The sequence below is a fragment of the Mchenga conophoros genome, linkage group LG3, assembly GCF_057382185.1.
Source record: "Mchenga conophoros isolate Kocher_MC1m ecotype Shallow Benthic linkage group LG3, M_conophoros_male_GT1.1, whole genome shotgun sequence".
Taxonomy (NCBI): domain Eukaryota; kingdom Metazoa; phylum Chordata; class Actinopteri; order Cichliformes; family Cichlidae; genus Mchenga; species Mchenga conophoros.
The window spans coordinates 7,829,351-7,851,690 of record NC_140528.1 but is presented as its reverse complement, the minus strand read 5'-3'; the positions used below and the strand labels follow the sequence as shown (position 1 = coordinate 7,851,690).

At 38.9% G+C, this 22,340-nt stretch overlaps 2 protein-coding genes across 2 annotated transcripts in view; both read right to left on the bottom strand.

Moving 5' to 3' along the window:
• LOC146577138 (protein NLRC3-like) overlaps positions 1 to 22,340 on the bottom strand; it is a 291,287-nt gene that overhangs the window by 232,084 nt on the left and 36,863 nt on the right. The window lies entirely within an intron of this gene.
• Positions 2,966 to 21,636, bottom strand: LOC146577140 (ribonuclease inhibitor-like). Its single transcript, XM_085269708.1, has 5 exons — positions 21,539 to 21,636; positions 21,233 to 21,406; positions 15,980 to 16,159; positions 9,097 to 9,270; positions 2,966 to 3,158 (listed from the first exon to the last, which is right to left on the bottom strand). Exons 1-5 carry the CDS (start codon positions 21,634 to 21,636, stop codon positions 2,966 to 2,968), a joined length of 819 nt encoding a protein of 272 aa, XP_085125834.1.

The following is a 22,340-nucleotide window of genomic DNA, read 5'->3' as shown; positions in this document are numbered from 1 at the left end:
CTGGCGCTCTGGAAAGCTCAGCTCTCTCAGACAAACCTTTGCCATTTCCCAGCATGCAAGGCACTCGTGGATGCAGGCACACCATTCAGTGCTGACGAGTATGTTGATGTCATTTTGATGCTACAGGAGGAATTTGATCACAGATTTGCTGACTTCAAGACACACAGAGCCACCTTTCACATTTTTGCGGACCCCTTCTCCTTTGATGTGCAAGATGCCCCTTCTGTGCTTCAAATGGAGCTCATTGAGCTGCAGTGCAACTCTGAACTCAAAGCAAAGTTCAGGGAGGTGAGTGGAAAAGCAGACAAGCTTGGACAATTTTTGAGAGAATTGAGCCCTAGTTTCCCTCGGCTTTCCCGAATGTTCAAGCGGACCATGTGCCTTTTTGGTAGCACATACTTGTGCCAAAAGCTCTTCTCCACTTTGAACTTCAATAAGTCCAAGTACAGGTCCAGACTTACGGATGATCATCTTCAAGACATACTGAGGGTCACAACTGCTTCCTCCCTCAGGCCAAATCTGGCTCGGCTATGCGAGAGGAAACGCTGCCAGGTCTCTAGCAGCAAGGAGTAGGCAAGAGAAGCCATGTTCAGAAGAACAGTTCATTTTCTACAGTGTTCCATTCATGTTCAGAAGAAGGTTATAGAACTGTTAATACAGACATTTCAATCTAAACACAGCAGATATAGAAGACTGAAAAAAACACACAAGTTCACTGACTAAAAATATCTTATTATTATTTTATTTATGTATTACAGATTGATTCATTTTCTTATTAATTCTTAATTTGTTTATTTATTTTTCATATTTTGTGTTAAAAAATAAAAATAAAGAGATTTGAGAAGATTGGAATTTTTTAACCATGTCTTTCTTGTGGAAAACCTAATGCGGCCCAGCCTCACCCAGACTCTGCCTGCAGCGGCCCCCAGCTAAATTGAGTTTGAGACCCCTGTCCTACACCATAAATCAGTAAGAGAGGGTACGACCTCTCTCATGGCCCCAAGTGGTGTGTGCATGCCAGAGCACTCTGGAAGGCATACAGAGTCTTTACAGACTACTAAGGATCAAACCTCTATCATCATGCAATTGATTATAAAACTCTAAGCATATATGAGTAAATATTTCTAAGCATCAATCAACAATATAAACCTTACAGCTGGTTTTAATAACAGAGTTCATTTGTTTCTCAAATGAGAAAGAGCTATCGAGAAACACTCCTAAATCTTTAGTTCTTAACTTTTCCAGTGGGCCAAGGTCAACATTATTAGATAATGCTAGTTCTTTTCCCTTACATTATAACAATGTGAGGAGTTAATGCTAAGTATACTGCCATTAGCGGCTAATTCTAATTAGGGGTGAATAATTATTAGTAGCTAATGCTAATATCGTTTTCTCTTCCCTTTTAACAATGTGAACAACTAGTGCTAGGTAGGCTGATGCTAGCAGCTAATGCTAATTTGACGTGAATTAGCATTATATTAGTGAGGAGTTAATGCTAAGTAGGCTGCCATTAGTGGCTAATGCTAATTTTAGATGAAAAAGCATTAGCAGCTAATGCTCATATTGTTTTCCTTTGCTTTGTAAGAACGACAGCAGCTAATGATACGAAGTCTACCATTATTAACAATTGTTAATTTGATGTAAATTAGCATTATCTGATAATGGTAACCCTTTTCCCCTGCATTATAACTATGTCAGGAGTTAATGCTAACTAGGCTTCCATTAGGGGCTAACTCTAATTAGGTGAATAATTATTAGCAGCTAATGCTAATATTGTTTTCCCTTCCCTTTTAACAATGTGAGCAGCTAATTCTAATTTGATGTGAATTAGCATTATATTAGTGAGCAGTTAATGCTAAGTAGGCTGCCATTATTAACTAATGCTACTTTGACGTGAATTAGCATTATGTGCTAATACTAATACTGTTTCCCCTTACTTTTTAACAATGTGAGCGGCTAATTCTAAGTACGCTCTTGTAAATAGCTAATTCTAATTTAGTGTGAATTAGCATTATTCAATAATGCTAACACTGTTTTCTCTTACTTATTAAAAATGATAGTAGCTAATACTAATACTCTTTTCCGTTGGGTAACAACGATGTGAGGAGTTAATGCTAAGTAGGCTGCTTTTAGAGGCTTAATCTAATTAGGGCTGAATAATTATTAGTAGCTAATGCTAATACCGTTTTCTCTTTCCTTATAACAATATGAGCAGCTAATGCTAATTTGATGTGAATTAGCATTATATTAGTGAGTTAATGCTAAGTAGGCTACCATTAGCAGCTAAAGCTAATTTGAGGTGAATAAGCATTAGTAGCTAACGCTAATACCCTTTTCTCTTGTGTTATAATGATGTGAGACGTTAATGCTAAATAGGCTTCCATGAGTGACTCCTTTCCCTTGCATTATAAAATGTGAAGAGTTTATGCTAAGTAAGCTGCCATTAGCAGCTAATGCTAATACTGTTTTCCCTTTCTTTATACAACTTGAGCAGCTATTGCTAAGTAGGCCACTTTTCTCTGCTAAGGATTTGTGTGACCATGATGGAAACTGATAAGCTCATGCTGCTAAGCTAATGCTGTTTATGGGCCCTGTTAGAATCAATATTTCATTCTCATTCTGTTGTTTGAGAACAATAACAGAAAAATGTGCACTTGAGAACAAATTTATTGTGACTTCAGCTGTGAATGTACAGTTTGTCATTATTTAAGCTTCCATTTCCAAATGTTAGCTGACACTTTATTAGGTACACTGGTATCTATATCAGGTACACCTGTGACCTAAATGTTCCTGCAAACAGACTCCTTGGAGACCCCTACATAAATATCCATGAACTATCCAGCTAGACTAGTGTGTCTGTCCCTGAAAATATTCCTGCATGTGTGATTGTTCATGTGTCATCTGCAGGAAACAAACAGGAAGTGAGTGAAAGACACGGGAAATGTTTCCAGCTCTTCCTCCTCTATCAGATTTTCTCTCCATACCTGAGAGTGTCCAGTCTCCAGCCTGGATCCTTCAGTCCAGCCGACAGCAGCTTCATTCCTGAGTCACCTGGATGATTGTAGCTCAGGTCCAGCTCTCTCAGATGGGAGGGGTTGGAGCTCAGAGCGGAGGCCAGAGAAGTACAGCCTTCCTCTGTGATCAGACATCCTGACAGACTGCAAACACACAAAACAACAATCTATCTGTCAACAGTTGTTTTCTCTTTGTCACAATAACATCTATCCATTTACATCCATTCAATGTAACTTTATTTAAAAGTGACAATACCCAACAGACAACAACAGTCATCTGAAGCTGTTTAACAGTGTAAGGTAACCGCCTCCACTGTGAGCAGCACTTGGTGATGGTGGGAAGAAGAACTCCCTTTGACACAAAGATCCTCCCAGTGAAAACAGGCTCCAGGAGGAGCATCTACCATGACTGGTTGCAGGGTGAGGGGAAAGGGAAGAGATGAGCTCAGAGAGACAAGAACAAAACAGAGAGACAAAAGTTAAGGACATGCAGTAGTGACATATAAAAGCATCAGGAGTGAAAAGAGGGGAGAAGAAAGCAGAGCATCATGGGAAGTCCACCAACAGCCTGCGCCTATAGCAGCATAACTAAGGGATGGTTCAGGGTCACCTGATCCAGCTCGAACTATAAGCTTTATCAAAAAGGAAAGTTTGAAGCTGATCTTCAAAGTAGAGAGAGTGTCTGTCTCCTGAACTCAAACTGGGAGCTGCTGCCACACCCAGTCCAACATAGCCAGGCTTTCTTTGCTGCTTTGACAAAACCTCAAATCCCAGTCAGAGATGATGAGCATCATCACAATGATGATCATTTCTCTGTAACCCAGGCTTTCTGCTTCAGGATCTGTGCACGCTCACAGAACAAGGAGACCTTTAAACATCATTTCACTAAATGGATGGACTGAGCTCAGCCTACAGATGAACTGGTGCCAGAGATCATAAAGAACATCAAACAGTCAAATTCAACACTTTTAATGGAAATATGAGATTAATGCTGCAGACAATCATGAAGCTGCTGAATTCATGAACATCAAGAATGCAGCGAGTGGTAAAATAAAGATCTGACCTCAGTGTGCTCAGTGTTCCTGTCTATTCCTAACATATTCCTAACTAGAGATGGACCGATCCGATATTACGTATCGGTATCGGTCCGATACTGACCTAAATTACTGGATCGGATATCGGAGAAAAATAAAAAATGTAATCTGATCCATTAAATATCACGAAAGCACCTCACAAAACTTGCAACACGCCGTAACTCACCTCAGAACGTTAGCACGTCGGAGCAGTATGCATCACGTGATAGAGCGGCTGTGGCATGCAGGACCTGTCGGTGGTCTGGATAGCATGTGGAGCTTCGCTAGCAACCTGGCATTTCATCTCCGACAAAGTTATCCCCGAGAGAAGTAAAGCAAGTGTGTAAGTCCATCTCTGAATGTTTGTAAAGCATTCCCACGTTAAGCTTAACAAGCGACTGCCTCTCGCTCTCCGGCTGCTACTGCAATCATGAAACTGCTTAAATCAGCTGATCGGCTTTTCTGTCGCGAGTCCGTCTCTCTTGTTTGTTTTTGGTCCACTTTGCACCAGAAAGAGGAAACCAGCGGCTGAACAACAGCAGCACGTTTAAACTTGATAAGCTGTTGTTACAATTTATTTAATATTACTTTCTACACCAGGATCTTTTTCTACGTAGCTGACGGCTGGTAACTGTGCAGGGGCGGATCTAGCAAAGTTTAGCCAGGGGGGCCGATAGGGCATTAACAGGGAAAAGGGGGCACAAAGACATACTTTTCTTTCTTATTCTCATTTAAAATGTCTAGCTTTTAATAAATAATTATCTGACACCCAAAGTTTTAATTTGATGTAAAATGAATAGAAGTCAATTACTGTACATAGTGACTATTAAGTCTAATATATATACCCTAGTAAGCTATAGTACTTTTTCCTTTGGGAAGGTACCATCTGTGCAGTCTGCAATTTTGTTGAAGAAAGATGTTGAATCTATTTAATATTTCTTGAAAAATAATTGATTTCTGTGCATTTTTTTTCACACTGCATCAAATTAAGGTTGATTACGTCGATTAAGCATCATGAGGTGGCGCGTGAGGGGTGGTTCCCTATTTTTTATTTATTTAATTTTGTTGTTGCTGGGAGTTGGAACCCTATTAGTTAGGTTGCTTAATATTTACGCTAAGTACTCTTTAAAATACCAGAATAGGGAGGATGGTGTAGGTCTAAGTTTATTAGATTGATCAGTATTGCTGAACTATGAAATGTTTTTTTTGTATACAGGTATAACAGAATAGCTTTAGTGTAGTTGTTGTTTTAAACTTGAGTATGAACTTGCAGACTTGCAAAATGCAGCAAGATATTTTAAAAAACAGTTTTGTTGATTAAAAAACACTATATCGGATTCATATCGGTATCGGCAGATATCCAAATTTATGATATCGGTATCGGTATCGGACATAAAAAAGTGGTATCGTGCCATCTCTATTCCTAACATGATAGCTGCACTTTAGAGCTCTAAAACTGGAACTGACACATGTTTAAACTCTACATGTTACTCAGTACATTCAGTTCTGACACTCGCCCACAGTCCAACAAAGGAAACATGGAGATCACATCAGTTTGTCACCAAAGTCTAATTATTAGGGCAACTTAACCTGTTATAATCTCGTTAACTCATTAATTGATTAACGTCAGCAATTATTTTAATCACAGTTTTTAAAATCATGATTATTGTGAAAGTGCTCACTGGCTCTGAATATAAAAGCCATGGGTCACAGGAGGGATGTTGATCAGTGCTGGCTTTAAATGGGCGTCATTATGCGTCTCAGCCAATGGGAGCATTGAGGGTGGGCCTAATACTACTGCAGCGCTCACATGACCCAGGACAGAAAGAAAGGGGCGGGGACAGAAACATGGAGACAGGTACAGATCTTTGACATGTTCATTTTAAACTGTTCCAGGAGGCAGTGTTGATACAACTAAAGTTATCTGTTGTTGAAGAAGTCGGTCTGAGGAACGTTCTTAGGATCAACAAATGACGGCATGTATGAGCCTCAAGACGCAGCATCACAAGAAGAACACATGAGCTGTAGAAAAAGGAGAGACTACGAAAGCCACGGCGTTACAACGTGAACATGCTTGATCAGAGTGTGATTGTGAACAGGAGGAAGACTCAGCTGAGAACAGTGTGGTGGATACAGAGCAGAGCCCACCATCAGTACAGAGGCCTGTCCATTAGAGTGCTGCTCCAACATGCAGCACATGTACTTGGCCACAGCTGCAACATCTGTACCTGTGAAAGCTTCTTCTCTGTTGCTGCTCATATTGTGCAGAAGAAGAGAGTTTCTTTATCATCAGAAAATGTCAATGAGCTTGTGAGTCTTAGCAGCTGGCTCGGTGCAGAGGAGGAAGAACATGTCAAGTCAGAGGAAGATAAATGCAGTTCATGTTGTCAACTCAACCTGGACTGTTGAAAGAGTTTTTCTTTGTCTGGTTTCTGACTGAGATTCTCCAAAGGAAATCCAGCACAAACACACACTTCACACACTCAAAGTCCTGCACAGTAAATGAGCTGATGAGCGTTTGTGCTGCTGCCTGATAACAGAACAATAGTTCTGCTGCTTCCTGTTCTGCAAACACACATTTATAAATGTTCACTTGCTGTTGATCAAAGGTATGTTGGTGGCTCTGGACGCTGAGGGAACTTTGTAAAAAACTAGATCAAATGTTAACGTCCTGGCAGAGGCAAAGAACTTTGATTTGATATTTGATTAGATTCATGTTTCAGCTCAGACTGACAGAAATATTTGAACTGCTGCTGTGTTAAAGGGAACACTGCTGTTAGAAAGCACCTGATCTGTTTCTGCACACTGAATGTTGCACTTCTCATACTGCAGTACTATTAAAATAAGTACACAATGCACTACTTTTGAACTCATGATTGAATGTTGCTGTAACAAAGCCATTAATGTGATTCAAAGTGTTCATGGTTTCCCAGCACAACAAATGATTGCACAAGTGTGACTGATCCACTTTCTAATGTGTGTGTAGCCCACACTGTGTGTCACTGCGTCACAGGTGAGTCTGTGTGTCCAGGTTCTATGAGGACAACAGGATATAGTGACTGAGTCCAGCAGCTTAAAGTCTGACTCCATCCTCCATTTAAATAACTCACAGCAACAACTGAATAGCTTTGCCTTTGTGTAGCTGACACTTCATTTTAATGTCCTTCTATTCTGGTTCATCTGGTCTCCGTTTCTATAAGCACACAGGTTTCATCAGGACTCTATGACCTCAGTAATCTTTGCTGGGCCTTAATGCTCTGAACAAAGCTGCACATCACAAGACTAAATAGAAATGAATCAGTCTTTCATTCTCACTGCTGTTTGACTTCAGCTCTCAATGTCCCACCATAACCCATGGAAAGAATTACTGTCCATCCAGGCTGCTGAACATGAAGCTGAAGAAGGTGGAGTATTGTGAGGGCTGATGGAGATGATGATGAGGAATCCAGGAGCAGTGGGTGGATGGCAGCATCAGCATGAAGGATCAGTGTGAGAACACATCATCATCCACAAAGGAAACCAGTCTGAGTGTCTGACGCTCTTGTTAGAAAGACGCAGTCCCAGCAGTTAGCTTGTCTGCTAGTTAGCTGAGAGCTAACTCACTTGTACATTGAATACCAAACTGTGTAAACCAGGGGTGTCAAACATATGGCCCGTGGGCCAAATCCAGCCCTTGAGATAATTTCATATGTCAAATATTGATGAATTTTCAGGCTTGCTGATAATCAATGTGAGCACGGCTGAGGTTTTATTCTGATGAGCAAACCATGTGGCCAAACACTTTCAGAGACAGACTGGGATCATACCATTATGTGAAAGAGGACATGTCCCATAGACAGCAAGGGTAGTGGTAGAGACCAGTACACAGAGAAATGGGAGCTGTACTGAAATGCAAGCGTGTCAGGAAAGAGTGAAAAGGCAAAATGAGCAGCATCTGGCTGCATTTCAGTGATATTGGAGACCACAAAGCTGAGTGCAACATTTATACAGGAGATATACAGGAGACGCTGAGAGTAGAACTGATAAAATTAGGAGCTGGCTAAAGTGAGACCCATTTTTATTTCCACCCATTTTCCACTGTGGAGGACAAAAGGTTTCAAACTGGTCCAGGTCTTAAACCTCACGTGTTCTTCCTAATAGCAGTAAATGGATAAAAATAAGGCTTTTATGAAAACACTGAATAAAACTTGCTGCCTTTAAAAAGACTAAATGTACAGTTCAGTATTGAATACTACATAACATAAACTATATATAAAGTGTGTCTGAATGGCAGAGATGCAGAAATATGTGCATGTAGCACAGAGCCACGGCTCAGTGTCTGAATGAGTCTCACAGACCTGAATGTGCTGTTGAAGCCATTTATAATTATAACGTAATTCTTTACTCGTTTGATCTGCTCCTTACCACAAGCGACCAGACGTAGAAGGTTTTGGACTTTTAACTATATTTTCTGAAGTTTTACAACTTTTCTTACTGTTAAAAACCTCGTTATGGCCATTCATGCTGTACAAAGTAATTAGACATGTGTGGTATCTACAGAAACGTCAGGATCTCAGCTAAAAGTTCACAAAACCATCTCAACAACCACCAAACAGCTGAAACAGCAGGTGAACAGATCACACAAAAAAGATGTAAACACAAATCCCCCTGATCATCTGTTTTTTAAACATGAAGCGTCGTTTTGGACGTTCATTTACTGCTGGTTCAGTGAATTTTGGTTGGACAGTGATGAAACCTGCAGTCTCAGAATCTGTGAGAAGTCTGCTTTCAGCACACAACAGCATTGTTGTGTTGTGTGGATCCACCTCTGCAAACTCATCACTGTTTCACCATCATGTTTCTACTTAGACAATAACAAAGGAAGCAGTTCCCAAGAACTACTTCCTGTCTTGTTAACATAAGAGTACGTTGCCCTTCAAAACACCTCCACTTCTCCTCTTATTAGAGGACTGCCTTATTATTAATCTGCTAATTCTGTCAGTTGATGAAAGAAAAATGCTTGATCTCACCTGAGAGTTTCCAGTGTACAGTGTGGACTCTTCAGTCCTTCAGACAGAAGCTTCACTCCTGAATCCTTCAGGTTGATGTTACTCAGGTCCAGCTGTCTCAGATTAGAGGTCTGAGAGCTGAGACCTGAGGCCAGAGCTTCACAGCTTCTCTCTGACGGGTCACAGTGACTCAGTCTGAAAAATAACAGATAAACAATTACAAAAATAAAACACTTATGTTGAAGTGTAATGAGATACTATTATATTTAGCAATATTTCATCTTGTTTTGTCAGGAAACTGAGCACTGATGCAGAGCAACATGTGGAGAGAATCAGAGGAGAAGAAGTGAAGAGAGAACAGCAGTAAAACAACACTGAATTGTTCAGTGTGCTTTTGATATCAACAAAATGTGTCAAATTTCTTTATTTTGTATTTGTTTTAGTAGAATTGATGATTGTCACTTAGATAACAACCACAGGCCAGGTCTAAATTCCACTTTGGTGACAGTTACACCCAGAAATATTTCAGAAACGTGGACAATTTGTGCTCCAATGTATTCAGTATTGAACAAACTGAGTACCGATGACCACTTAATATTTTTGATATTTCATTTGAGTTGTTCCACCTGATCTGTGTTAACTAGAATAAACATTTAAAAGCTAAAGCTACGATCACATATGTACTTACAGAGCTTTGTTGGAGGCTTTGACCACTGGCAGCAGCCTCAGAAGAGCCTTTTTAAAGGCTCATGTTCTCACTTAGATCACTTTATAGCTGTATATCTCAAATTTCTGTAAAGTTATTTATTTCATATTCTGTATAGTTTTTCATATTTATATCCTGTTCATAGCCTGTACATAGCTTGTACTCACTACAGCCTGTACATACTTAGTTATAGAATATTCACAACATACTTCATACCGTGTACATTATAACATACCATAATAGACCCATTTCTGTAATATACTTACATATCTATACTATTGCTAATATATATTGTAATATATCTATATCACTAAAGCACTTCTGGATGGATGCAAACTGCATTTCGTTGCCCTGTACCTGTGCATGTGCAATGACAATAAAGTTGAATTCTATTCTAATTCTATTCTATTTATTTCTACTTACATTTCATTCTGGGAAAAATGGGGATTACTTTGAAAACAGGAACTATTTTCCCCAAAAATCAGCCCTGGATTAGTAAATCACTCCAACATGTTCTCAGGCAGAAGAAGCTGTCTTGTTATGAGGGAGAGAAGAAAAGCAGCTAAAATCAGGTGTAAAAGTAAAGCAGAGGATGAGCTGAATAAAGGACACTCAAGGCTGGCTTGGAAAGGAATGAAGTCCATGGTGGGGATGCAGAACAAGGAGCAAAGATGAATGTGATGCTGAATCAGCAGAAGACTTGGACTCATTGGATTCCAGCTTTTTTTTTTATTGACATTTTAGAATCACTATACAATACCATCAACTTCAGCTATCTTTCAGTACATATATTTTTTTTATTTTTTTTTCTATATTTAAACAACTAAAATATCCATACAATAAGAATGAAAGAAGAAGAAGAAAAGAAAAAGAAGCAAAACAGGAAACAACATAAATAAAAAATACATAAGGAAAAAGAAAAAGGAAAGAAAAATAAATAAATAAATATAGGGAGTGTGTTTTTGTTTCCATTAATGTAACTAATTTTTCCTCTAGTCTTCTAGTAGTTAACAAAGTCAAAATCTAATGCAAAAGCAAAAACTAATTAGTCTGCCTTCCTCCATTACCACACATAAAGCTGTTAATCCTTTATATGTCCAATCTTTGAATCTGGTGTCCAATTTATTTGGAGCAAAATGTGTGTCATATGCACACCACTTAAGAACTGCTATATCCTCTTCTAGTTTATATTCTTTTATTACTGTTTCCCAAATTTTAAAAGTCAACTTGATCCATGGATTTTCAATAGTTTTTATTAAATTTTGCAAGCTTCTGTCTGCTATAATAGCTTGTATGGGGATGGAGGTCAGACTCTCCTCAATAACTTTCCATTGAGCGTCATATGAAGGATTACATCAGCATATCATAGGCCTTAATTGTGCTGCCCAATAATATTCCCTAAGAGAAGGTAAGCCCCACCCCCTTTTCCTTTGTTAAGTTGTAGGGTTTTAAATCTAATTCGGGGCCTTTTTCCTTGCCATATGTATCTTGACAAAATTTTATCCCATTCATTAAACTGTTTCTGGTTAATTTCTATTGGTAATGTTTGAAATAAATATAATAATTTAGGAAGAATATAAATTTTAATTGAGTCTATTCTCGAATATAAACTTAAATATGGAATTAGATTCCATCTCGCTATATGTTCCTTAATTTTTTTCTGTATTGGTAAATAATTTCGTTCTAATAGTTCTGTAAGATCCTTAGGTATTATGACTCCTAGATATTTAAAGTACTCTGTTTGCCATGCTAATTGATACTTATTTTTAATTTCTTCTGATGGAATATAGTTGTACTTAAGCAATTGTGTTTTACTCATATTAACCCTATATCCAGATAGTCGACCAAAGTATTCAAATGATTGCATTAATTTAGGTAAAGAGTTTGATGGTTGACCCAAAAATATTAAAATATCATCTGCATAGCAGGCTAATTTATGCTCCTTTTCATGGATATTAATACCTTCTACTTCTTTATTTTGTCTTATATATTGAGCCAATGGTTCCAGATATAACACAAATAATAATGGTGAGCACGCACAGCCCTGCCTTGTTCCTCTTTGCTGCTTAATACTATTTGATAGGTAGCCATTAATTTTAATCCTTGCCGTAGGGTTATCATAAAGTGCCTGTATTGTCTTAATTATATATTCGTGAAAGCCAAATGTATGCAAGACTCGGTAAAGAAAATTCCAATTAACTGAATCGAATGATTTTTCTGCATCGATACTGATTACCATTGCTTCTATTTTATTCTTTTGAATATGATTAATAATTTGTAATGTCCGTCGTACATTATCTTGTATTTGGCGCTCTCGAATAAAACCTGTTTGATCATTATGAATTAGATTAGGTAAGAACTTTTCTAATCGTCGAGCCATGATAGATGTAAACAGCTTGTAATCTGTATTAAGAACACATATTGGTCTATATGACGCACATTCTAATTTATCCTTGTTTTCTTTTGGGATGGCAGAGATAATTGCTTCTTTCCAGCTAGAAGGTACTTGAGCCTTCTTTAGGATCCAATTCATTGTTAGAAGCATCACTGGTATTAATTCTTCTTTTAGCTCCTTGTACCATTCTGCCGTATATCCATCTGATCCTGGAGATTTATTTATTTTAACTTTACTTATTGCTATTCTTAGTTCCTTTTCTGTTATATCTTCAATCAAAGTTTTATTCTGTTCTTCATTCAGTACTGGTAAATCAAGAGAATCTAAAAAACTGTTAATTTCAACTATACTACTCTCTGTGTTATTAGCATACAGAGTCTTATAAAATGTTTCAAATGCACTCTGAACTTCTATTGGTTTATTTTTTATTAGTTTTGTCACTGGATGTTTAATTTTGTGAACTGTATTATCTGCTATTTTCTTTTTTAGTTTCCAGGCTAATACATTCTTTGCTTTTGATCCTCCCTCATAATACCTTTGTTTAAGAAACATTAATTTTTTTTAAATTTCATATGTGGTCAAATCATTTATTTCATTTCTTGTTTTCCTAATTTCCTCCAATATATCCTGAGATGTTTTTCTTTCATGCCTTTTCTCTAATTCTTATTTTGTAGCTCTTCTAATTTCTTATTTCTCATCTTTTTCTTATAAGAGGATATTGCTATAATTTTCCCTCTCAGGACAGCTTTTAAGGCATCCCACAGTATAGGACGAGACACCTCACCATTGTCATTAGTTTCCATATAGAAGTGAATCTCTTTCTTAATTTGTCCTTTAAAGTGAGGATCATTCAGTAAGCTTGAATTTAATTTCCAATTATTGAGTTTTGGTTGCACGTTTAAATCAACAGACAGGTATACTGGTGCATGATCGCTTAACTCTATTGCTCCAATTGCACAAGTGTTTATTTTATCTTTATTTTTCCCAAAAGTTATGAAATAATCTATTTGTTCTGTCCTCACTAAGCGTTGTCCTCGTGAACGTAGACTCAGCTATACAGACAGCTAAACACTCTCCTAATCAAAATCCAGGGAACAGGCCAATGTGTTGAGTTGGATGATTTAATAAGGAAAAAGTGTGAAACTGTTGACAAAACCAGAAATAAACCAATAAAAATGTTGCATCAATATACAGTATAACAAACACATATTCAAAAATATGAACGCAATATTTATCTGCTTAGTGAGTGCCCGAATAAAACATCAAATGAAATCACACTCATGATCAAAACGTTAAAGAAACCACATGGCAAGTGAGCTAGCTTAACCTTACTAGCTTAGGTTATATACATATTCAAATTAAATTCTAACTACAAACTATATCACGCCTTCACAACAAATAATAATGCACACAAGTTGTCTCAGTGATAACAAACAATATTACTCACAGATGATGCCGTTTATCAACTTGTGAAGGCATGGATGGCAACAGATTAACGGAGGTGAAACTGCCTCTGGCTAGATCTTACAGAGTAAAAAAATTACACAAAAACAACCACAAGAGGGCAAACTGCTGCAGAACAGAAAATGCCTAATGCCAGCACACTATTCTTGTGTATAACGAGTGCGGTGAGGAAAAATAAGTATAATCCCTTTGGTAGGGATGCAAGTCTCTCCATATATCAATTAGTCCCACCTCCTTCATCAATGTATTTATATTCTTAATTAATGTTTTAGTATTCTGTGCTTTTCTATTGGAAATATCTAGCTTTGGTTGTAGATGTATATTTAAATCTCCTCCGCAAATTAGGAAACCTACTGTCTCTGTTACCATCACATCTATAATTTTCTTAAAGAAATAAATATCGCTTCCAGGGGGTGCATATATATTTAACAACGTGACTGGGTTCCCCTCAATGTTTCCCCTTACCAACATATAACGTCCCTCTTTATCACTTATCTCAGATATTTTTTCAAAGAGTAATTTGCTTGATAACAGGATAGCCACTCCTCTCCTTCGTCCAGTTTTATAGGAAGAGGAGAAAACTGTTGTATAACCCATTCTTTTCAGTTTTTCATGCTCCTTACAGTCTAGATGGGTTTCCTGTAGATACACTATTTGTACTTGTTCTTTCTTCATTTTAGTTAAAATTTTATTACGTTTAATTGGATTCGACAGGCCATTTACATTATATGATATGATTTTTACCTTATCTTTAAGCATACCCTTACTATTTGAATATTATTAATGTAACAACGACATGTACCATCAGACCACTCCCTAAACATACATAAGCAAACATTAATATTAACATTAAAGCTGTATAAAACAACAGCTACAGAAATAAGCTTTATTTGGTCAAAGAAAAAAAAAAAAAAAGACTTCCAACTGTGGGGTCCCCAATATGACCCTAAGTAAGCCCCGATAAAAGAGGGGGCTTCGAGGGGGGCCTCTCTCACCTCTATGTGAGACAGGGCCTTCCTTAGCCAGCAGGCCAATGTCCATTCTACTAATAGCATAGGTAGCACGTCCGCCTATTTTCAATTTCTGCATTGCCACTTCAGTATATTATTTCGAGATAAGAAGTCTTTACCAGTGTATATGGCTATAGCTTGATTCCAGCTTTGATATCATTGATTTCAATGAAGAGCTTTGTGATTGTAGCAAAGGGCTGGTAGCTCTGAGAGTCCCACTGATGAGGCGTTTGTGAAGGTTCGCAGTTATCTAAAGAGCTTAGAAAAAAAGGCATCTGGACTTCTTTAAGTTTTTTGAAGACGTTTCGCCTTTCACCTCTCATCCAAGAAGCTTCTTTATTTCTAGGGTCAAATGGTGGAGAGTCCCAGATTAGCCTGTGTACAAACAGACTTCAGCCATATGAGAGTGAGTGTGAGTGAATGAGAGCACACACAGGACACTCTGATCTCTGAATGTGTGTGACGCAGTGAAAAAGAGGATTGTACTGGATATACTGTGACTGACAAACAGAGTTTAAAGAGAAAGGTGTTTGGATTAAAATGGATTATGCTAAAGTGAACGTGCTAATGAAATCTGAACTGAATGAAATGTGAAGTGAAGATAATTCAGATGTAAAAGACAGAGAAACTGATAATAAGGTGGGGCTGGAGATCAGTGAAGGGCATGTAAACACCTGATTGGTTGAGTAGATATCAGATCGACAGTTTCACAGTTTTCCCTGTGGATTATAACTTTAGGAAGATGTGACATTCATCAAGGAATCCTGCTCTCCGGATTATTTCCATGAACACTGAGCTGGATCACATCTACAGTGCTGGAAGTGCCCGTCTCACCACCAACCTCTCTGTGCACATTCACTTTTCAACCCTTTGTGAGACACTAAAGGTGTAAATCTGAGTATTTATCTATGTTAGTGCGAACACCTCTAATACGTTGGTTTAGTCTTTCCAAGTCATATCTTCCCTTAGATCTGCGGTCCAGGCTCCTAAAATCATCCTAGTTTAACAAGCACTACAATCTAGAGGAGAGCTGCACTAACAGGTGTGACTGATGAGATCTGACCTGCAAGGATACTCATGTTTATGTATATCAAGACAAGCAGGGAAGACCTGGACATCAACTCTGTCAGGCTGCCTGAGTCCTCTCACCCACATCAGCTCAGAACTCTGCATTATTTACTGAGTCAGACTCAGAGGATCAGGGATCAGAAGTTCTACAAAGAGTAGAACCAGACTTCCTGTATAGAGGTGTGTGGGCCTACTGATCCACAGTGTCAGCACAACTTTCACATCATATTCATCTCAGCACTAGTAAAACATGTGACTGACCTCAGAGTTTCAAATCGACATCGTGGATTCTCCAGAAGAACACACAGCTGCTTCACTCCTGAATCCTGCAGGTTGTTGTAGGTTCCACTCAGGTCCAGCACTCTGGGATACGAGGGGTTGGACTTCAGCGCTGCTGCCAGATAATCACAGCTGATCTCTGACAAACCACAGTCCTTCAATCTGAATAAAAAATGAAAGATGTAAGTTTATTAGACAAAGTGCTTGAAATCATTCAGTGTTTCATCATCTGTTCAGAGCTGAAGAAGGTTCAGAATGTAGAAGTTTAGAAAATGGAAATTCCAAACAGCCGAAGCCAACAGGAAGCAGCTTCAAACAACCAAGAGAAAAAAATTAATTTTTCACATTGAAGTCGTACATTTATCATAAAGTTGTCAAGTTTTGCCGTGTGAAATAACAAAACTGAACAGGAATCCTCAGAGTTGAACCCTCTGCACAGAGGTTCAGGTTTCTCTTCAGGTCCCAAAGTGCAGAACAACAAGGTTTCAAACAGCTTCGTTCCAGCAGCATCAGCCACAGAAATGCAGAGATAATTCTTTGGATCTCTTGGTTGTGTTGTATGATGCTGTGTTTGCATATCTGGTGTCTGTGTTGCTTTGTGAGGACGGATCATTTACTGCAGCTCCAGATAAACAGAGCTGGACCTGAACCTGGTAGCTTCACTTAGAAGACACTTGTGACGGGAACGTCAGGTCAAAAAAGTGCCCCTCCGACAGCCAAACCCATCTGTTCTCTGATTGGATAGTTACATTTGTGATTGACATGACATTGACCAATCAGATGAAAGGAAGAAAAATAGGGTCAAAATTCGTACTTGTAACTTGCAGGGGTGTTTTTTTGGCTAAGTCCACACACAAATCTTTTTTACACACACACAAATCTTTTTTACACACACACACAAATCTTTTTTACACACACACACAAATCTTTTTTACACATACAAAGTTTTTTTCACGCACACACAAATCTTTTTTACACACACACAAATTCTTTTTACACATACAAATCCTGATTTACAAGTACAAAATATTTATGACCACATTTTGAGCCCATACAAATGTTCTGCAGACGAGTCCATGCGCTCACATCAAAGCTCAGTGTGGACGACGCTGTGCACGCTCCAATGCTGATTGGTTAGAAAGTGGGCGGGAACAGGGAAGAGAGCGACAGCAGTGTTCAGCACAAACACGAAGGATCAAAGAAGAAGAACATGACAAGCTCAGATGGAGGCTGCAGTGGACACTTTTCATTGTTTTAACATTCGCTTTCACTTCAGCTTCACCAACAACAGCACAAGCAGAGCAGCCCACTGACTGCGTGGCCGTGACGGCGCCCCCTGGTGACTGTAAACCACTACAACATGTAGACGGCCGTCTGCTGCTCATTTCTTTGCCACCATCACAGGAGCTCTTTATCATGTTCTACACTCTCATTGGTTCTTTGTGTGCTTGTTTTTTACAACAGTAGTCATTGTGATTGTTCAAAGAAGACAGTCAGCTGTGACTAAATGTAGCTCCTACAGCAGTGATTGGAATAACTACTGAAGCTAATCCAGTATCAAACCTCAGGAATCAGCAGCTCCCACCTCGTTTTCTTTGAACAACTATTTTTAGCTGCTGTGTTTTTGTGTTTCTGCGGACCTCAGACATCCTGCTGCTCTGGAGAACTGAAGCTCTAAAGGCTTCAGCCTTTATGTCCAAGAAACAAAGCTGATCATGGAGACCCAGCAGGTCAGCTGATCTGTGGACAGCACCAGCATCTTTAAATAAGTCTGAGAGGTGAGCAGTCTTTGGAAGCCTTTACTGTCTGATAGTCTCAGAGCAGGATTTGGATCATTATTTGGCTTTTCTTCTATTATTATGTTTAGTTTCTGCTTCACAGATATTCTCTGAGATGTTCTCTGAAATGTTTCCCACTGTTGGACAAACTTTCACAGTTTCTTCATAAAGGAGATCTCCTGTGCAGTCCATCTGTGATAATATGTTAAACACTGAATTATGATTCATATCTGAATGTACTGACTGTTAATTACTGATGAGAACATAATCAGTAAATATAAATATGTTTGAGTTTGGCTTTGATGAATCAGAATAAAAGTAATAAAATAATGATTTTAGAGACAGGCCTAACTCAGGCCAGCTGACAGCCTGTGTACAAACAGACTTCAGCCATATGAGAGTGAGTGTGAGTGAATGAGAGCACACACAGGACACTCTGATCTCTGAATGTGTGTGACGCAGTGAAAAAGAGGATTGTACTGGATATACTGTGACTGACAAACAGAGTTTAAAGAGAAAGGTGTTTGGATTAAAATGGATTATGCTAAAGTGAACGTGCTAATGAAATCTGAACTGACTGAAATGTGAAGTGAAGATTATTCAGATGTAAAAGAGAGAAACTGATAATAAGGTGGGGCTGGAGATCAGTGAAGGGCATGTAAACACCTGATTGGTTGAGTAGATATCAGATCGACAGTTTCACAGTTTTCCCTGTGGATTATAACTTTAAGAAGATGTGACATTCATCAAGGAATCCTGCTCTCTGGATTATTTCCATGAACACTGAGCTGGATCACATCTACAGTGCTGGAAGTGCCCGTCTCACCACCAACCTCTCTGTGCACATTCACTTTTTAACCCTTTGTGAGACACTAAAGGTGTAAATCTGAGTATTTATCTATGTTAGTGCGAACACCTCTAATAGGTTGGTTTAGTCTTTCCAAGTCATATCTTCCCTTAGATCTGCGGTCCAGGCTCCTAAAATCATCCTAGTTTAACAAGCACTACAATCTAGAGGAGAGCTGCACTACCAGGTGTGACTGATGAGATCTGACCTGCAAGGATACTCATGTTTATGTGTATCAGGACAAGCAGGGAAGACCTGGACATGAACTCTGTCAGGCTGCCTGAGTCCTCTCACCCACATCAGCTCATCAACTCTAAACAGGAATGAGCAGCTCATTTCAAAATAAAAGGTTGGAATTGTAAAGAAAACAAACAGAGCTCATAAACTGAAACTGATTTCATTTTTCAGCTGGAACATTTTAGTTGTTCCTTTTTCAATACATACATAATTATATTTACAGTAAGTCTTATCAATCCCCTTTTCCCTGCCAGTCACCGCCAATGTTCCCTCTAATGTTTCATGTGTCTGAGCGAACACAAAAACTCCCTGAGCGTCCCTTGGACCTCTGTGAGCAACAGCAGACGTGTGCACTGTGGTCACGCCAGCATCTTATCCATCCAAGTTACACGGTTTATTAAAGTAATCAAATTACAGCATTTACATTTATGTTAGACTACTTTTAATTAACTGCTTTAGCCCACTTACAATGAAAATTAAAAACAACCTTGTTCATGACCTGTAGCATGTTAACACTATTGGAAGTAAAAATAACTTGAACTCTAATTTTGAAAACACAACTTTATTTTTTCTATTTTTATAAAGCTCTGACTTGTATTATGAGTCTGTGGTCTGGGAGAGAGTCTGTAACTCTGTCTGCAAAATACAGTAAATAATGACCAATGTTGGGCAATTAATTATATAGTTACTTCTTCAAAAAAGTAACTGAGTTTTGCAAACAAAGTTTGTTGCAATAAATACTGAATACTATCATTGTTATAAACAACAATACTATTCAGGAAGAAAACCAAACATTGCAGATATTTTATCATAACTCTGGTTTTACGTGGTCGATCAACACAATTTAAAAACTGGTATAAAGTCCACACTTTTTCCCTCAGTTGCTCCGTCTGTCCTGCTCACATCTCCAACGGTTGTACACGTTGTCATTAACGTGGCTTCACCTCATCATCAGGCACTTTGCTCGCTATAACACCGGTGTCGGCACATAAGGACGCTGTCATAGCCTGTCAGCGACGTTGATTAGCTGCGTATATACGAATGTGAATCGCATCATTGGCTGGACTACGGGATAAGGTGGCATCGTTCTAATCCCATATGGGAGCAGCCAGTCACTGACTAACACTGCAAAACAGAATTGTTAAAGATTTAATTTTAATTTCAATTGAGATTTGATTTTTTTTTTTGTGTGCAACACAGATTTTCTGTGTGCAACACAGATTTTCTGTGTGCAGAGACGTGCCAGCAGCGCGCAGTTGCACGACCGCAGCTTAGAGGGAACATTGGGCACCACCACAGTTCACTTCAACAAAACTTTACTTCAGATTTGTTTTCATGTTTTGATCCAGTGATGAGAGCCGTTTCCCCCATGTCCAGTCCTTGTACTAAGCTAGGCTAAACACGTCCAGTGCCTGTCTCTGTGCAGCTTTTAATCTGATGTTTATAAGGTAGAAATGGAGGAAGAAGAAAATGACTTCATCAATCAACATGCAGCTACCAACCCAAATGGTGAGGTGGTGGTTAGTTATTACTGTGGTTTATGATCCCCTACATTATCCTACATTCAAATATATTCTCCAGCTACAATAGTGTTTGTGTTCCTAAAAGGATTTCATGAATGTGTTATTGTTCATGTCACATCTGCATGAAACAAAGAGGAAGTGAGGTTTATCCTTCATGATCACAAACTGTTCCAGCATGTAAACCTGAGATCTGTGTGGAGCAGCTGACCTGTACGATGTGCTCAACACAAACATTATTTACCATCAGTTACTGTGTGACTGAACCACGTGGGTGTATGAAACATCGCTTTTAGTTTTAATAGCACATGGCAACATTCAGACGTGAATCTATACAGTAACACTTTGATTTGTTACAGTGAGGAGACTGTTGAAGGAACGATGAGGGGAAACTGTAACAGCAGCAACAGAAACCAGGAGACAAAGCTGAGGTCTGGGTTCCTCTATGCTACACACAGCCTCCTGCTCCTGGACTTTAGAAAACACATAAATGTCTCCAAGTACACTTACTTCAGAAACTCTATTAAACTCATTACAAGTTTACTTCAGCTTTAAATTACTCACAACATCAGCACACATGAGTAAACAAAGTAACTCACAGCTACTGTTCACGTTTAGTCATCTTTAATACAAATATACCTCATTATTATGAATCTCACAGCTACCTGCTCATTGAACTGAACAATAATTCTGTTTGACCATTAAAACAAAATATGTGACTGTAAAAAAATCTTCAGACAGTAATTAAGAATCTCCTAAGCAATCCAAAGATAAAGAAAAGTTCACCTGCCAATTCTATAAAGCTTGGTTGTTTGTACAATAATATAATTTAATGATATGTTTGGATCCTGACCTGAGAGTTTCCAGTGTACAATGTGGACTCTGCAGTGCAGCAGACAGAAGCTTCACTCCTGAATCCCGCAGGTCATTGTTACTCAGGTCCAGCTCTTTCAGACTAGAGGACTGGGAGTTGAGAACTGAGGACAGAGCATCACAGCTTCTCTCTGAGAGGTTACAGCCACTCAGTCTGGAAGAAAACAAACAAACAAATTAAATAAATCAGTCAAATGAAACATTTTTAATGCCAGCATGCAATACAATTATTGGTTAACTAAATAGCTTCATTAAAACACAACTCTTCTTCTATAGCAGCACTTACTCCTTGTAAGCTCCACCTGCTCCACCTTCTGAGTCAGAAGACATGAAAACAAACTGTAAATCTAGTAGAAACATGATTGGAAATCTTCTCAGATCCATTTGTACATTTAGAGCCTGATCCTGAAATATAGCAGCACGGACATTCACAGCAGCAAAGGGTTCTTGCTGATCTGAGCTGGCTTGGCCCTGGCTTATTGAAGATTAAAGAAAGCAGAATCAGCTGTTCAAACCCCCACAAGGCTGCCCGCTGTGACTGAAACAATGGGACGGGTCGTAACTTCTCAAAATGGGCTCATTGAACGCAGCACGGATGAAATCTTGAAGAAGCTCATGGCGGCCGTGAGTTCTCAGACTTTGCTCTTTGAGCGCAAAACCGATAACCTCTCGGAGAAGCTCGTGGCTCTCCAACGGGAGATTGAGAGACGAGTGACGGACTGTTAGATCAGCTGTGAAATTGACATGCAGTTGTTCGCACCAAAGAAAGCCACCATCATTTCATGCGGCTAACATACCGGCGCGAGCTGTGGTCTCAAGGCTGGAGCTGAACATAACAAATCTCACCCTGATAACAGACGGTGTTTAGACTGTTCCTTCCCATCCTAAGCATGCTTATCCCCTCCCGGTGCAGACGGTGGGTCGAGGGGACCAGCGCAAATGCTGCAGGCCCGGGTGCGCTGTCTACACCGGCTGTCTCTCACCTTTTACCCATCCCTGTTGCTTGTCATGTGTTTCTATGGCGCATTAAGAGTTTTCATGTGCTCTGCACTAAGGTCATTTTTTTTGTCTGTTCTCAAACTGATCTC